Source organism: Cnephaeus nilssonii (assembly GCF_951640355.1).
Source record: "Cnephaeus nilssonii genome assembly, chromosome: 21".
Lineage (NCBI taxonomy): Eukaryota > Metazoa > Chordata > Mammalia > Chiroptera > Vespertilionidae > Cnephaeus > Cnephaeus nilssonii.
In genome coordinates, this window is record NC_137092.1 from 2,858,637 (window position 1) to 2,876,941 (window position 18,305).

General features: G+C 46.7%; 1 protein-coding gene across 6 annotated transcripts; it reads right to left on the bottom strand.

The window, feature by feature from the left end:
* Positions 1-7,593: 7,593 nt before the first annotated feature.
* EXTL2 (exostosin like glycosyltransferase 2) lies at positions 7,594-18,221 on the bottom strand. Of its 6 annotated transcripts, none has more exons than XM_079761396.1 (6): positions 17,441-18,220; positions 17,067-17,224; positions 15,008-15,075; positions 12,118-12,545; positions 11,468-11,538; positions 7,594-9,507 (listed from the first exon to the last, which is right to left on the bottom strand). In XM_079761396.1, the coding sequence occupies exons 3-6, from the start codon at positions 15,013-15,015 to the stop codon at positions 9,019-9,021; spliced, it is 996 nt and encodes a 331-aa protein (XP_079617522.1). In that variant the 5' UTR covers positions 15,016-15,075; positions 17,067-17,224; positions 17,441-18,220; the 3' UTR covers positions 7,594-9,018. The 6 variants fall into 6 exon arrangements, with proteins under 6 accessions (XP_079617522.1, XP_079617523.1, XP_079617521.1 ...); XM_079761397.1 differs by having other exon boundaries at positions 17,057-17,224; XM_079761395.1 differs by lacking the exon at positions 17,067-17,224.
* Between the last annotated feature and the right edge of the window lie 84 nt (positions 18,222-18,305).

The following is an 18,305-nucleotide window of genomic DNA, read 5'->3' on the forward strand; positions in this document are numbered from 1 at the left end:
GATCTCTTACCCTTTGAGACAGCATGGAGGGACCTGGAGAGTGTTATGCTAAATGAATAAGCCAGTTAGAGAAAGACAAGTACCACATGATCTCACTCATATGGGGAATCTAATGAACAAAATACACTGATGAACAAAATAGATCCAGAGACACAGAAGCATGGAACAGACTGAGGAATCTCAGAGGGAAGGGGTGGGGGTGGGGGAGTGGAAAGCGATTACCCAAAGAACTTATATGCATATATGCAAAACCCACTGACACAGACAGTAGTGTGGCGAAGGCCTGGGGGAGGACAGTGGGGTGGCGGGGGTCAATGGGGAGAAAAGGGACATCTGTAATACTTTCAACAATAAAGATAAATTTTAAAAGTAATAATAAAATGAGAAGACCTCAACAGAGCGTTTTGCTTTGGCAGTTCTGACGAGAAGGACCCCTTTTGCACTTGACCCCTTTGCACTTGACCCGAACTCTGCAGTGACACTGCAGCCACACAGCCGCCAGGAATGCGGAGGGAGCCAACCGCGCAGGAGGAGTCCGACAAAGGAAGACCTCCTTTCTCCAGGTGCTCTCCCGGGTCTTAGATAACCTCCACTCAACCTCCCATCTCCATTTCAACCAAAGTGGTGGTGGGGGGAGGGGGTGATGTTTCCTTGGGAGAAGTAGTCTTAGTCCCTTTTCAGAACTCAAGACTGCCCCACTGGGGGTTGGAGGCCGAGGGCAGGTCCCACCTTGCCCTGTTCCCCTCCGCCTGCCCTCCCCTGGCCATCGGGGGCGATCGGGGATGAAATACATCCGCACGCATAAAACCTTGGACCAGCACCTGGCAATCGTGAGCAATGAATGCTTGGGAACTATTAACATGTTTCAGGCAGCCACAGTAGACCTGGAGAAACGGGACCATCTTGAGAGATCTCACAAATGGGTCACCTGAAAGATCTGGCGATTAATTTTGGGGTAAGAGAGAAGATGAGGTCAAGAAGACCTCCCAGACTTTTGATTTGGGAAGACTTGGGTTGCTGTGCCATTCACCCAGAAAGGGAACATGGAGAAGCAGCAGGGAGGGGAAGAGAATGAGTTTAATTTTGGATGCACTGAGTTTGAGGGGTCCCTGGCGCCATTAAGAGGAGTTGGGTCATACGGAGCTGAATATGGGGGCTTGGGCTCAGCATGGAGGCTTGGGCTGAGATGTCCTGAGAACATGTGCAGAGTGAGAAGGGAGGCAGAAGGTAGAGCCCCAGGGCACAGCCACAGGCAGAAGAGGCAACGGGGTAGGAGGCTGAGAAGGAACCAGAGATGTATGAGGAAGAGAAAGAGCTCAGCCAAAGACGAAAGACATTTGAAGAAGAGAGTAGTCATCGGTGAAAAAGCCAATGAGAAACCAAGGGGGGAGGAGGGGACCAAGCCGTACTCGACGGACAATGTTGTGCATAGACATCAGACAGGTGTGGGAAAGAGGGTCACACAAGTAACAGGTACAGCCCTACTGGAATGGGGGGGGTGGAGGGGGGAGGAGGGCAAAGATTAAACGTAACCACTGAGAGCTTTCTGAAGGGAAAGACAGAGAGGCGACCTGTGGAATGAAGATCCTTTTGCTCCCTCATCCTTCACAATTCCTTATTTTCCACCGTCCTAACTTCACCTGGCCCAGGGATTCTTAACCTTAGGGCCACAGATCCCCTCGCATGGTTCATGAATAGAATTTAACGAGTCTGCGTATTTAGAAAGGAGAAAAATTTACAATTTTAATTTCCTAGTCTGAAATGTAGCATTTCCATCAATTATGCACGTGGGCAAAAACTTCAAAAGATTAGCAGTACCCGTGACTGTCAAAAATATATTTTCATTATCATATTATAGTTGTCACAGATTTCTCAAAATATCATCCACACTCATCACTTTTATAAAATGATGGTAGTTATCAAACCTGCTGCTTTCATCTTATTAACAAATTATTTGAACATCATTTGAAAACTGCATTTAAATGTAGTGTTTTTTTGGTAACAGTAACATATTTTATTTTGTTTTTTAAAAACGTTATTCTGAGAAGGGGTCCGGAGCCTCCCCTAGACATCAAAAGGGTCTTTGGCACAGAAAGGTTAAGGCTTCCTGCCTAATCCATCACATAAGCCTGCACCTTCTTCCCAGTTTGGGGTTTTATATGCTGCTGGCCTGCTTTGATCAGCCAGTTAGTCCCCAGTGCTGCTCCAGGGAAAGCAGCTGTGTGCCTCTGGGTGCCTTTCTGTGGATCCGAGCACTGTCGGTCCTTTCACTTTTCACCAGGTCACTGTTTCAATTAATCATTTACTTACTTGCTCACCCTCAACAAACATGATTGAGCACAAGGCACTAAGCCTCATACTTGGGGGTGCAGTGCTGGTACCTCCTAGGAAGGTGCAGCGTGGGGAGCAGACAAAAGAGGGGAGAGACCGACTTATACGTAGCAGTTACAAGACAGTGTGGAAGCTGGTTCTTAGGATCTGTAAAACCCTGTGATTTATGAGCTGCCAGAGGAAGGAAGGCTTCCCGCAGCAAGGGGCACTGAGAATAAAGAGCAGGCACTTCAGGGCTGAGTTTGCCAAGACTGGGCAAGTGACATTCATGGAGCCATTACTCCATTTCCTAACAAATCCTTGAACATGACTACAATGGAGTAAAAGAGATTTCTTCTCCAGCGTGATATGTAGATTTAATTCCCATACTTGATTACAGCTGGGAACAAAATTGAGGAAGAGATGGACTATTTAGAACATCTTCCCTCCTCTAAGCATTTTTATAGAGAAACAGTGTTCATAATCATTACGGGGGGGGGGGGGGGGGGAGAGGATATTAGGCAGACAATGATTTGAAAAGCAGCTGATAGGGAGAACTGTCCGTTTTTCATAATGAGTGTGTGACACCTGCTGGCCAAACCATATAACGCCCCTCTCCGGAGGAGTGGTGAGGAGTAAAGCTAACTATTATTACCTCTGCTTCTCTACCAAAGGAATGACCCTTTCCACCTGGGTTTTCCTTTAACGACCAGCAAGGTGGAGACTCTATGGAATGATACATCTGGTCCTTTTTTGTGTTTAGTTTTTCTAGCTTGATAAGTTCACGAAGGTTCAAGAATTTACGTATTTAATGCCATCTATTTAACAGTAAGTGAACTGAGATGGAGAGGACAGGGTCACTCGAGGCCACACACAGAGGGGCTGGCCGGCTGATCCCACAGTCCTAGGATTCCCAGGCAACGGTTCGGGTTGCTAACGTCTCTTCTATCTCATTATCTGCTTCAGTTATTCACACATTTTACTACCAATGCATTATTAATATTCTGTATGTGTCCGAATGGCTTTCACTTTTTTGAAAAGTCTGGCTTATTGCCTGGCCAGAGTGGCTCAGGGGTTGAGGGTCGGCCTATGAACCAGGAGGTCACGGTTGGATTCCTGGTCAGGGCATGCCTGGGTTGTGGGCTCGATCCTTAGTAGGGGGTGTGCAGGAGGCAGCCGGTCAATGATTCTCTCTCATCATTGATGTTTCTATCTTCCTCTCCCCTCTCCCTTCCTCTCTGTGGTCAATAAAAATATTTTTTTTAAGTCTGGCTTATTGAGGTAAATTTTATGTAAAATAAAAATTCACCAATTTTGAGAGTGTGGTTCTCTGAGTTTTGGTAAGTGTATCACCATCACCACAAACAAGACCTGAAATACGTCTACCAGCCCCCAAATTTCCCTCATGCCCTTTGGTCGTCAACACACTCCTCCCCCCCGAGGCCCTGGCAACCACTGACCCGTTTTCTGTCTCTAGTTTTGTCTTTCCCAGAGCATGATGCTCATGGAACCCCAAGGTATGGAGCCATCGGAGCTGCCTCTTCGCTTGCCTTACTGATTGATTTGAGAGTCGGCCATGTTGTTCCGTGTACCGGCAGTTTGTCCTTTTTATTGCCGAATAACATTCTATTACGTGGCTAACCCATGACATGTTCAGCCTTTAACTGTTGATGGAAACCAGTTGTTTTCAGCCTTTGATGATGAAGAATGAGATTTTGATCAACACTGTCAGCAGGCCTTTGTGTGGATGTATGTTTTCATACCTCTGGGGTAAAATCCCAGACCTGGGATGGTAGGCTACATGGCAGGTACATATTTAAAGCTCTATAGAAAACTGGCTTTTGCTTTTTAAAAAGTAATTTTGTACACATTGTTTTATCCTTATGCCAGTCTAACTCTAGTTGTGCCCCATGTCATTGTTGGAGGAATCTTATGGACAAAATAGAGCTTTAACTCCAAGTATGACCAAAAAAAAAAAAAAAAAAAAACCCAGCGGAGGGCGGTCAGCCAGGGTCAGGAGGCAGCATATCTAGAGGAACGGGGCTTTGCGTCACAAGAAGGGTGCAGCCTCGGGTCATCTGTGGTTTCCACTTTGCTTTGCGAGAAACCTGTATTTGTTAGGCACGTCACCCAGCCGCTCCGCAGGCCGGTTATTAAATCCTCCAATGTAATAGCTGCAGGGTTGCTGCAAAGATGATCTGGGGTGAGGCCAGTGTTTCCCACATAACAGGCACGGCTGTGCCTGCCGTCAGAGCAACAGCTCTGGCTAAACGCAAAGGCTATGTTTGAAAACCCACCAGGCGTCACCTATAGGCAGTTTAGGGTTCATTAGGAATCAATGGGCTTCTTCAGGGGTTGAAATCTGTCACCCAGGGACCAATGAGTTTCATTTGGTGCTAATGTCTGTGATGTGTGAGTTGTACAAATACTGTTATTCTTACACTTTCCCACAGATTAGCATTTTGTACTTAATTTAAGATCGAGTCTTTCATGCCACTGACAATGCTGTGTCACACAGCTTATAATAACTCTGAGCATATAAGTTATAACTTATGTGATGCTATGATACACCGGGGTAAGGGCCCATTTTAACTAAACTTCTGAAGGACTGATGCTTCTCTACAGCTCCACTTAGGATATTCTTAATCGAACACATGGACAGTAGGTTCTGAACTTTGCTATTTTAAGAAGATTCTCACTCGTTCACTGGCAGGTACTCAATCCACTAGAAACGTTAGTTAGGTTGCACTGACACCTACTGGTAAGCCCGTAAAACTGTTACAAATGGCAATAGAATCAAATATTTCGGTCATCAAAACTTGTATCTGTGTTCTGGGTTTTAAAAAAATGAGATTGACGGTACCTGTTCATTCCTGGTTCGACGTGATTCAAGTGGTCTGGGAGGCTGCGCACCTCTCTCTGGGATCTTCATAAAGGCCAGGGGCAACAGGCGTGGCTAAGAAGTAAAACGTCTTTTAAATCATAACCTCTTCCGGTCAGCGTTGACCACAGAACGTCGGCACCATCGTCGTCTTCTGCTTTATCATCCCATCATCACCGTGGTGTCTTTTGGTCCTGAAATTGTACAACAGTAGCCACGCTTGAGAAAAACTCCCGGGGAGGTTAGGCGTAGGGTGGAGGGAAGCTAGCAAGCTCAACAGAGCTCAACCGTAGGGATTCTTTTTTTCTTGTCAAGAGGTAGCACACAGCTCCTTCAAAACCTACCAATTCAACACGCTGATTTAGGGTCACAGAATTTTACAACTGGAAATTTAATAATCATGTAGTTCACCCATGATTAGATATATTGATTTCAGAGAGGAAGGGAGAGGGAGAGATAGAAACATAAATGATGAGAGAGAATCATTGATCAGCTGCCTCCTGCAAGCCCCACACCCCACAACCCAGGCATGTGTACTGACCAGGAATTGAACCGTGGTCTCTTAGTTCGTAAGTTGATGCTCAAGCACTGAGCCACGCCGGCCAGGCTCACCCCTTTCTTTTGTAGATGGGGAAACTGAGACCCAGATAAATTTACGTATTACCTAGCTCAGTGGTCGGCAAACTCATTAGTCAACAGAGCCAAGTATCAACAGTACAATGATTGAAATTTGAGAGCCAAATTTTTTAAACTTAAACTTCTTCTAACGCCACTTCTTCAAAATAGACTCGCCCAGGCCGTGGTATTTTGTGGAAGAGCCACACTCAAGGGGCCAAAGAGCCGCACGTGGCTTGTAAGCCGCAGTTTGCCGACCACGGCCCTAGTTGCTAGGAGAAACATGTTTCCTAATTTTCCCACTGCAGGGTTCTTGCCTATATAAATTGTCTCCACTTGCTTCTTGTTAAGCTTATTATTTAAACCAAAAATACTCATAAATAGGATTTGAGAATCTATACTTAGCTTACCTGAACTCAATCATCTGACCTTAACTAGAAATGTTATGAAAATACACACTGTATTAGGTAATATGGTTCTGTAGTGCTGCAGAAATATCTATTTATTCATAGGTCCTCCCCCAGAAACTGAAGTTCCATATTGATTTCTTTAGATGGGAAAATAGAAAGAGGCATGAGAAAAAAAAAGAGAAATAAACCTTAATCAGGAAAATGTCTTCTTTGATTAGATCTTGGGTCACAGAATGACGTGGCCAATTATTACTACACAATTTCTACACATCATGCCTTTTGAAACCTGAAGCAACCGGTGACGCTGTAGGGCAGGTATCTTCATCTTCGCTCAGCAGGTAAGGAAACGGAGTGCAGCCAGGACTCGGTGCAGGTGCCATGCACCAAATGTTCTTTGCATTCTGCTCACACTGAGGGTATTTTTGAAAATATTTGGGTTTATTATTGAGTCCTCGTGGAAGGGAAAAAGGAGGAAGAAAAGAGAGGAGAGAAGAGAGGAGAGGAGAGACTGAGAGAGAGAGATTTAGATTTTTGTTTCACTAATCTTTGCATTCATTGGTTGACTTGTATGTACCGACCAGGGATTGTACCCACAGCCTTGGCGTATTGGGACGATGCTGTAACCAACTGAAGTACCCAGCAGGGCTGTTACGTTTCAATAAGAAAAAGGGCATTTGAAATAAAGAAAATGAAATGAAAATGGCCGTGGTTCTCTGCCCATTATGTAGAAAAGATTTCCAGAGTATGTATGTCACCTGGTGGGCCAGAGGTCTTTCTAATATCTCGGTGGTAGGTTGTACAATTAACTGCACTTATTATCAACGACACATGCCAACCGATTCTTTTATTGACCACTTTAAGTGGGAAAGGCATTGTGCTGTATTTACACGTGCTGTCTCCTTTATTCCTCAAAACAACCCCCGAGGTGGATGCGATTCTCATTTTGGCAGACGAGGAAACTGAGGCTCCAAGAGGTTCAGTAAACATGAAGTCTAGGAACGATTTGAGCCCGGGGGCTCTCCTGGAACACGAACCCCTAAGCTACAGCTTTCCCGTATGCGGTTTTAGGCCTGAGCTTAACAAGAAGTGTGCGGGGGAAGGCGGTTCTAGCAGAATTCCAGCCACAAGGCCAGGGACTTTGTCACACAGGCAGCGCTTCACTTTGTTTTCCTATTTGCTGTGTAATGTCTGAAAAAATGATATGATTAACTTAGTGATGCTTAAGAACACAAAATGGAAAAAAAAAATCTGGGAATATTTATCCGGTGGGGAATGTAGAGAATGCCTCTGCCTTCCCCTGAGCTATGTATTAGAACACTGGAGACGTTTGTAAAGAACACGAGTCTGCTTAATTAACACAGAACACCTGAATGGTAAAAGCTCATTTTATTTATGTGACAGTGCAATGCCAAGAGGACAGAGCAGACAGCTAACATTACATTCTGAGGTTCTGCTTTCTACCGGCTTCATCTGACTGCATTAGCACACACACATGCCAATGCAAAAGAAACAACACGTACCGGACTAACTACACAAAGACCTCATTGTTGGAACATAAACCAGGATTATTATAATGTTTTCACAGCTTTGCAATTGTGGGGATAGAATGGCATTATGGGAAGAGGAGGGGGAGGGGGAGGGAGAGGGGGATGGGGAGGAGGAAGAGGGGGAAGACAGAGGCCTACGTAAGTGCTCCTCGCTGCCAGTGGTGAGCAAGGACCAGACACCGTGGAACACATACTAGCTCGTACAGCAGTGTGGGCAATGTAACGTAACCTGTGCAGACTCCCTACAGAATTCCTCCACCATGAGGAAGATCCCTTATTTTTTCCTGTATCTATGTAAGCAAAATTTCATGATGAATAGTGCCTTAGATCTTTTTTTGGGAGAGAAAAAAAAAAGTTCTGAATGCAAGAGACTGTGTATAACACACACAACTCTAGCATCCATGTTATAACCTATGCCCCACAGTAAACATCTTTTGATACTAGAGTTTTGACTTCTGCCTGCACCTACTCAACATTCTTTCAGAAGGGATATTTTATAAAATATAGAAACCAATGTACCATCTCAAGGTCAGGCTCAGTGACAAAAATGCACTACCAGAACCTGGTAAAACATCGACTCTTTGCCGCATGTTAGCTGCTTATAAAAACAGCAGCTGCACTTTCCCGTGATCCATGCAGGAAACATTCATGGAGATCAAGCAGAACAGAGACGTCCTTCAGCTATTTCATGAAGCCCAGAGTCCCGCAGACTTATGGACAGAAAGAAAAGCACGATGGTTTGCCCCACAGCCGAGCCAGGCTGAGTCAGCCCTGGGAAGGCTGGCTGGGGACCACAGGGACGCTGACACCGAGTCAGGAAAGTTCCAGTGTGATACGGGTGAGACCTATCGCTCCTCGTGCCTTTTCCCGGGCTTTGCTAAGAAGCATCTCAGGCTTCGAATGCAAGCGCCTGTCCTTTAATGAAAAAGCTGAAACGCTTCTGGTCCTGGAAACAGCTCACGATGGGTCCTTAAGGCAAGTGCCAGGCATCAAAGAAACCACAGGGCCGTTTCAGAATGCACGATCAAGTCACTGACCCAGGAGTCATGTCCATGCGTGAACACTCCTCACAAGAAGCCTCCCCAGCTCTTGGGTTTTGAAGTTCATGTGGCTTTTACATCCAAGAAGTGCTGCAATTTTTTCCTTTGTAGAGACTTCCAGGTGGATAAACGTTCATGATGTTGCTTAAAAACAAGCATCCACAGTATGAAGCTACTCACCTGCTAAGCCGTGTGAGTTTGTTTCTGCTTGGCGGTCACAGCTTACTTTTGTGGTTGGCGTAGGGAAAGCCGAACTGAGCGATCATGAGGTTGGAGTACTTGAGGGGCATGCCGCCGTAGACGCTGACGAGCTTATTGACGCAGTAGGACCTCTGCAGGAAGTGCTCCGCTCGATGCCACATTCCCGAATGGCCCCCACTGGTTTCTTTTTCCAAGTTGCCCATGTTTACAGGCTTTACAAACACCCCCGAAGTCTTCCCCGTGTGCTTGGCAATGAGGAAGTTCATGGCAATGTCGTCACAGTTTTGTGTGTCATCGACCAGGGTGTGGACAGCTGCAGGCTGCCGTTGGAAGAGCTCGAGGTACTTGCTGCTGAAGAAGGAGGCGCCAATCAGCACCATGGAGTACTGGTCACCGTCCCCCACGCCCGGTGTCTGCAGCTCAAAACCTCCGTAGCTGTAGACGCCCGACGCGGTGGAAACGTGCTTCCTGGGGACAAATCCTACAATTTGGTCAGGAAATTGCTGAACAGATGGAAAAAGAACAAGTGAGTGGACATTTCTTTAGAGCAGACATAGTGGAAAGGCAATGACTTACTACAGAGAGAAGGAATGAATCTGCCAGCTTCATTTTGTTCCTGTTTCACTGAACTCCAGGCAACTTTGTATGTCCAGGTCCTGACACGTTCACAGTCAAATTCCTGCACAGCCCAAACCCCTAGCCTCGCAGACGTTCTCCTGATTCAAACACAATCTGTACCAATCACTTCTAGTCACCAGACTGCATCTTGTCAGCTCACCTCGGGGAAGCGGGCTGTATGAATGCTGCCTATTCTAGGAGATATGACACAGTGCGATTCTTTCGAAAACTGTTCTAATCTCTTAGGATTATGGGTCTACATGTATGAGTTTACTGTATTTCCATGTTGATGCCAAATTCCCTGAAAGTCACTGTTGATTTTTATCCCTTTCCAGCCTGGTGTTTCCTTTTTAAAAATATGAATATATATATATATATATATATATATATATATATATATATATATATAAAATGAGATATGTCAGGATGACTAAAGAAATGACAGCAGTAACACCATATCATTAAGGGTAGAGTGACTAAAACAAATCAACATGCAAAAGAAAACCAGTAAAGCATGTGAAAGAGGTAAGAACAGACACTAAACCAGGATCTCTCTCTCTCTCACACACACACACGTTCTCTCTCTCTCTCTCTCTCTCTCTCTCACACACACACACACACACACACACACATACACACACACACATACACACACACACATTCTCTCTCTCTCTCTCTCTCTCTCAGGCGAGGTTTAAATCCCATTTCAAAGTGTGCATGGAAAAGGGGTTCATGGAAAAGGGGTTCTCATGGTGATCTGATCATAAATCCCTAATTGAGCAAGTCATGGCGGGTAGTCATGCCCTAGGTCTATGGCTTCTTTAGTAAAAGGTTTCTCTTTGCCTTAAGCAAGCCCTGTCCCTTAGCACACCTTTGAAATTAGCAAAACCACCCTTACGAGAGCACATAATCTTAACTATACAGTAATCCAGCGATTTTCAACAGGTTGCTATAAGAATGTTCAAAACATATAATACCTGACTACTTAGTCAGGAGCACTGACCTCTTTCCCCTTAGATTGCCATATAAAAAAAATGACAACAGCCAATACAACAATAGCCGTCTGGTGTGAGTGAATAAAAATTATACCTATTTTTTGTCAGATCAGCAAAAAACACATTTTTTGGGGTGCCGCAGAATTCTAACTAAGGAGCTTACTACCGTGCACATCAGACCATTTACAGGGGAGCACACTGTTTAAATGTTGTCAGGGTTTCAATGTTTGTCTGCAGTGTGGTTTCAGGAACTGTAGTGCAACCGCTAAAAGTCAGCCACTGCTAACACCGGTCAGCAGGAAGTGCTGTATTTTTAGAATGGCGGGCCAGTGAGCAATCTGTGCCTGTCATCCCAGCGGGATTTAGGAAAAAACCACACACACCTGTCACGGCAATGGTGCATGCAGAAGTGTCATTACTGACTTCTAAACAATGACCACAGAATCAGGAGTAAATTTTGTGGCTATAATAATTGCTTTCGTTTAACGAAGGTTAATACAAAAATACACTTCTCATCTGAGACATGCCCGTGGCCCTGCGAAAACATCTCTGGATGGCAGTCTTTGCTGGATCACCCACCAGGTCATTTCCACACTGCTCTCTGGGAGGAAGTGCTAGCTCTTCCCCCCAGAGCCCCACCTGTAAGTCAAATACGGATACAGGACAGCATAACCTGCAGGCTGGCTTAACGGAGCACAGGAAGGCTCGATGACCACATCACAAATGAACCTCTCTTTGGACAAAGCTGCCCAAGCTGTGTTGGATGACACCACATTAAACCACGCTGCTCTAGGTAAACACCACACAGGACTCCATGCTGAAGAGTTCGCAAAGGACTGGGCAACCTTACCTGCCAAACGGAGAAAGCAAACACAAGGTCCTGGGCGCTAATTAGCATGTCGTCATCGACCATTAACACCGCTGAAATGGAAGGGAAAAATTGAAAACCGAACCATTTGGAAATGAAAACACAATGAGTAAGATACACCAGTGTCTATCCAGATTGTTCACACGAGGTACTAACAACATTAGTAAATAAATGTATTCTTGGAGAGTTGTCCAGCAGAAATTTTGATTTGAACGGTAATTCATTTTTATAATTGCCTGAGGGGGAAATTATCATGTAGTTATCACCTATTATTGTAGAAACTATAAATAAATAACACTGAGGTTCCTTAAAGCAAATGATAACCTCGTGTGACTGCTATGTAGAAGGCGGTGGCAAGAAATACATTACGCATAAGTGGCACCCGCTACCTCTGCCGCAGCATGTGCAAGCGCAGCGTATCTCCCTTCGCAATCACAACCTCTTGTCCCTGCTGTCACATGTACGTGCTTTCCTCCCCGCGAAGCTGCTTCTTGACCTCCTGGAAACTGTCCTGAAGTTTTCAAAGTGCTTTCTTATGACTAAACTTCCCCCATCTCCTCTAGTCCATTAAGACAGGAGGAGTCCAGCCATCCGCGCGTACAACCCCAGCTCCCTGTGTTGCTATAACTCACCCTGGGTCTCCAGCTCCGGGAAGGCCTGGAGCCGATTTCTCATCCTGTTGGTGGTCTGGGGTTTGAAGATCACGGGCACGGGGTGCGGCCCCAGAGAGTTCCATAAGTCCTCCGGTGGCTTCTCCCCGACATTGTTCCACACCACGATGGCTTTGTGCAGCTGCGGCACCGCCTGGTAGTGATTGAGCAGCCGCAGCAGCAGATCCGACCTGTTGTACGTCTGCATGATGAGAGTGAAGGAAGCCAGGGCGGGCTGGCCCTGGGCCTTCACCTCCCTCCGCCACGAGAGCATCTTGTCGTCTTTGTTGTTGGGAAGGAGAGTGGTCAGCGCCCCAGCCACCAGGAGCAGCACGAGGACGGCCACCAGAGAGAGGCGGAGCACGCGGGTGCCCAGCACTCGGCCAGGAAGTTTGCAGATGTGGCAACACCTGGAGGAGCAATGGAAACAAAACATCAGCCTTCTCATGCGTCTCCGAGCTTGTTAATGAGGAAAGGTTCATCTTATCTTACTCGATTCAAGTTCACTTTCCCCGCCTCCCTGATAAGGTGATTTGGGCTAAGGCAAAAATAAGAAGGCCAATGAATGACCCTCCCTCCTGGATCTTCCTGCCTGGCAGCTGCAGACAAAAGACCTATACGCCAAACAGGAAGAGTCCACATTTTGCTATTATGGATAATGCTGCTATGAACATTCACATACCAGTTTTTATGTGAACGTGTTTTCATCTCTCTCGGGTATATACCTGTCCCTTAAGAAAGACCTTATGGCATTTTCCACAGCAAAGGCTGCCCAGCAATCTGGCATTCCCCCCCCCCCCCCCCCCCCCCGCCCCACACCCCGCTCCAAGAGCCTAGACAAAGCATCACATTCCTCAATACTTCTTTAAGCAGCCATTACCTATGAGCTAGGTTGCTTTATTGTCACTGATTTAAAAGGAAGTAACATAAACTGTATGTGTAAAGTTTTTTCAAAGCCCTGCCTCCTTGAATCCAGCTGTTTGTTACTAGGCAGACAGTGAGGTCCTCTTTCCCCTCGGAGTGCACAGGTCTGAACTGTGCTAGATAAAATTTCCTGCTAGCCTGGCATCTTTCTCCTGGAACTGCCTCCTGATTGCAGCTACTGTGTGGTAATGATGATGAGGATGGGGTTTGGAAGTGACACAGATTAGGGCAGAGGAAGGAGTGGCCTTATTCCTGAGAGGAACGTTATGACTTGTAAGGGTGCGAGGAGCCAATGCATCCTATGAAGAAAGCCTAGAAATAGAACAGCATTTTTAGCTCAGTACAGTGCCATGCGAAATTAGTTCCAGAAATGAGTCGAAAAGAAGCCCAGTACCTCTGTAAACACATCACTCTCACCAGGCCTGGGTACCGGAGCTTTTCATGTGAATCTCTATTTTAGGCACAAGGAAAAAGAGGGGAGGCAAGACTGGAATATTCTATGGGCCCCCTCTCCCAGTATTTACATACTCGATACTGGCTTTTAGCAACCGGCTCACATCTGTAATCACCTCTCTGAGAGAAACAGATTTTCATACACATACTTTATAAACATTTTTAGATATCAAAGCTAACATGGAAGCAATCTCAATTCACATGGGCTTTCTAACTTTATCAATATATGTCCGTGGTAGACACCTGTCAGTCAACAAACATTTATTGGGGCTTACCACGCGCCCAGCACTGTCAGGCACTAGGGCTGGTAAGGAGCTGGCCCACCCAATTTCTGCCCTCACAAAGCTTACTGATAGTAATGCAAATGGTCAGGCCCTTTCCCCCTTTATGTTACATAGTATCTCAAAGCAGAAGGGAATTAAAATACATCCACCCCATTTCACAGATGGGATTGCTGACATAGATAATATTTAATATTTTTTTGCTGAGCCACTGGAAGAGTGGTAGGTCAGAACAAGCTCCCGACTCTCATACTTGAGTCTCTTTATATTTTTAGGGTCTTTCTGTATTTTCAGCTTTGATCTAGTCTACAAAACTATTTCAATTTTATAGGTATTGACTTTCCTCTATAATCTGAATTACTATTTCAAAAGATAAGATCAAAAAGACACCTTACGGTATTTTCTAACAGACCATGGCTCAAGCAAAAACTTATTTCCAGCCCTAGCTGGTTTGGCTCAGTGGATAGAGCATCGGCCTGTGGACTGAAAGGTCCTGGGTTCAATTCCGGCCAAGGGCACATGCCCGGGTTGCGGGCTCGGTCCCCAGTGGGGGGGCGTGCAGGAGGCAGCCGGTCAATGATTCTCTCTCATCATTGATGTTTCTCTCTCTCTCTCCCTTCCTCTCTGAAATCAATAAAAATCTATTTAAAAAACAAAACAAAACAAAACTTATTTCCAAGGAAACGAAGTTACCTCTATAGGCAATATTTTTTCTCTAATAAGAATACAGGTACCTCAGCCCTGTTCATAGCAGCATTATTCACAATAGCCAAAGGGTAGAAGCAAACCAAATGTCCATCAAGAGATGGATAAACAAGATGTGGTATATCCATACAATGGAATATTATTCAGCCATAAAAAGGAAGGAAATTCTGATACATGCTACTAAATGGATGAACCTTGAGGTCATTGTGCTACATGAAATAAGCCAGGCACAAAAAGACAGATACTCTATGATTCCACTTATATGAGGAACCTCGAGTAGTCAATTTCATAGAAACAGAAAGTTGAATGGTGGATGCAGGGGTCTGGGAAACGGTGAGTTAATGGGTGCAGAATTTCTGTTTTGCAAGATGAAAAAGTCCTAGAGATGAGTTGTTCAATAATGTAAACATACTTAACCCTACTGAACTGTACACTTAAAAATGGTTAAGATGGCAAATATGTGTATTTTATCACAACTTAAACAGAGCCAAAAAAATATTGATACTTACCTCATCATGATAGTTCCAATTTTTTTCCTTATGGCTTCAATAATTGATAGGAACAGACTCTCTTGACGCTATTAAGGGAAATCAAAGAACTGTCTGTGATGTGTTTGTCAATCAGCAGGAACATTTAAAAAATTCTTTCAATGCCATTGTCCACAGGCTTTGAATTATTTCTAGAAATTAAAATTTGCTATTCTGTGCCCTAAAATAATCACATTTAGGTAATGCAGTAGGTAATGCCATCCTATAGGTTGGTGATAACACTTCCACATTTTTGTTTTCCTCTTTCTCTTAACTATCCAGAAGCAGAATAAGCACAGATCATCCCCACTATTTTGTGTTTATACATTTGAAACCAGAACATATATGCCCTAGAGCAAACTCTCTAAACGCATTAGCAATTACCACTTGTATTCAATTTCTAGATTCTTAAGTATCCTAGTTTTATCTACCACCACAGCTCCTTTTTTCACTAAAGGATCACAAGGCATTCAATGTGAAACATCTAAAAACCATGGCACCTCAAATAGGGTTGCGGAGAAATGCCAGGGCTGGTGACTGAGGAATGGCAGGTGGCATCCTTCCGATTCCTCCGTGACTATTGCCCGAAAGGAGCTAGAACCCCGGCTGGAGATGAGGTTCTGCCCCTTAATTTTCTCTGTTCTCATTTCTCACAACCCTCCATTACATGTCTGAAAAGCTGGTTTTATTCCCCCAGAGAGTCTGCATAGTTAACCTAATGCAATTAATCAGTAGGCGAGGATATAAGCAGTTATTAAAATGTTCAAAGTAGATATCCATTTATTTGTTTTAAAGTGTTCATTACCATGCCATCTACTTTATAATCTTATACACCCATGTCATCTTGTAACATGAAGGCATCAAGAATCTGGAGACTTCTAAGATAGTGCATCTGTAATGAGCACCAAAAAAGAGCTGAAGAATCATTTTTTATTTTCCAAAATCATGTCCTTTCATGATACAAGTTATGGAAAGGGCAAAAGGATGACTTAGTACGCATCAAAGACTCACTGAGTGATAGCTGTCCCTCCCCGCGGTACCAAGGGCCGCTCTGTGCACTTACACATCACAGTTCTAAAACCCTGAACAGATCTGCCTGTCACCAACCCCCTCTCCTCAGCTTCTTCCATGCAATTCCTCGGAAAGAACTTGGACTTACCTGGCTCCGTAACCCACCTCCTTCCCGCCACCCCCCCCCACCCGTCTCAGAGCCTAGCATACAGTAGACACTCAGTGATTGTTGAAGGAATGAAACTAGCTTTAGCTCTGACAACATATATTGGTTAATGTACATGGACAAATATTTCTTCACGGTGACAAAAGAAGTGAGACACGGTCAAACATTTTCCATTCATACAACTTTCCCTGATTTAAATGGTCCAATTTATATCCCCCAGGCCTGAGTGTTGAAGCTGATAGCTATGCCACCCAGGACTGGATGCTTTGAGTGGCATTGCCCCTTTTGAAAGGAGAAGGCCCTTCCTGGGAAAACCTATGTCTTTGGGGTGGAGACTGGTGGAATTTGGGAGTCCCAATATAACCGAAATTAAACTTTGATTTCCCCAACTCATTTTAAAACTATGTGAAAAGATTTCTGCATAAACCAGTGGGGCAATTGATAGCAATGCTGCTAAAATGCACAATTTCTTTTCCTTTTTGTTGTTGTTGAATTTACTGGGGTGACATTGGTTAACAAAGTTATACAGGTTTCAGAGGTACAGTTCTATAGTGCATCATCTGTACATTGTACAGTGCATTCACCACCCCAAGTCAAGTCTCCTTCCATCACCATTTAGTCCTCCTTCCCCCCCCCCCCCCCCCACCTCCCTTCGCCTCTGGGAATCACCCCACTGCACAATTATTTCCAAGGTAGACCGACACAAATACAGGCTTCGGTGGCAGCTGACCTTGAGTTCCGGGAATCAGCTGCTGACCTCTGGTGACTCCCAGACACCCTCTCTCCCCTGAAGTTACATCACGTTGAAATAAAGCCGTTTTGTAGGAAAACCCAGTTGCCATGGAAATATTTACCTATCCTCACCTGGTGTGCACCCAGCTCATGCTCGAGTGAAATTCAGAGTCTATGGCCCATAGAAGCAAATGCTACTCAAGGAAAATATCCCTACGCTGAAGGTAAAGGACGAGTGACAGATACGCAGAGTCCAAATATCCTCTCCAGAACTGAAATTCCCGGGATCTCTTTGCACAGCAGTTGGAACGAACAGGAACATGGTTTTTTTTTTTTAAATTAGAGAGTAAGTCAATTACATTTTCAAAAATAAAACCGGCCACTCTCTACCCGCGCCACCCCCTCCAACGAAGGTCCAGGACCCGAAGAAAAAAACCATGCACCCCCCCCTGCCCCCCGCCCCCGGCAAACCTTTCCAGCTCCGGGCGTCTCTGCGCCTCGCTCACCTGGGAGGGCGGCGGCGGCCGGAGCCCGCGCTTCGGGCGGGCGGGTCGCGGTCAGACGCGGAGGGGGCGCCTGGCCGGCCCACGGGTGCGCGTGCGCGCGTGTCCCTGTTCCCGAAGCCCGCGGCGCCGGGCTGGAGGGGGGGGGGGGGTGGACGCCCCGCTTCCTGTCCCACCGCACCCCGAGCCAGTCCTGCCGGGCCCCGTTCCTCCCCGCAGGTGACAGTGGGGGTCACTCACGTGATGCACCTGACCTTCCCCTACAAAGTCCGGGAAAGGCGCCCGGGGGAGTGTCCCCGGGGCGAGGCGGCCCTGCGCCCGCCAAGACCCCTTCCGGCGCGGGCTCCCCGCACACGCGCCCACGTCCCTCAGGACCTCAGCTGCCCACGGTCGCGCGTGGCCGCACGGAGGGGTCCGGCGCCGCGCTCGGGCTGGCTGGACGGGCCACGAGCAGGGGGCGGCCCGCGGAGGGCACCCGGCGAGACCGTCACCGGCGCTGCCTGCGGAATGGCGGCCACAGGACGCGTCGCCCCCTGCATTCCCGGGCTTTGGCGGCCGCCCGCGCCGGGGTTTAACTCGAACGCGGGACGTGGCGACGGGGCGGGCCCAGGCCGCCGGCCTCCGGGGACGTCGGGAACGGCGAGGCGAGGCGGTCGCGTGGGAGCCGTGCCGCCCGCCTCACCTCAGGGGTTCCTTCCCGAGCGCGGATCGCGGCGCTTCAGACCCCGCGGCGCTGCCGGCCCTCCCGCTCCGACCCCCACGGCGGCTGCGCGGCAACCTCGCGGCGCCGGCCCTCGGCCCCGCCCACCGCCCGCGACACGCCCACCGCGCAAGCCCCGCCCATCGCCCCGCCCCCTTTCCCGTCCCA

Bases quoted from the DNA above. Each gene is read 5' to 3' on its own strand.
- EXTL2 (XM_079761395.1), bottom strand. The intron at 11,539-12,117 runs GTGAGTTATAGC...CTTCCATTTCAG, and splicing joins CCCGGAGCTGGAGACCCAGG to CGGTGTTAATGGTCGATGAC. The intron at 9,508-11,467 runs GTAAGGTTGCCC...CCATCTGTTCAG, and splicing joins TTGCTTTCTCCGTTTGGCAG to CAATTTCCTGACCAAATTGT.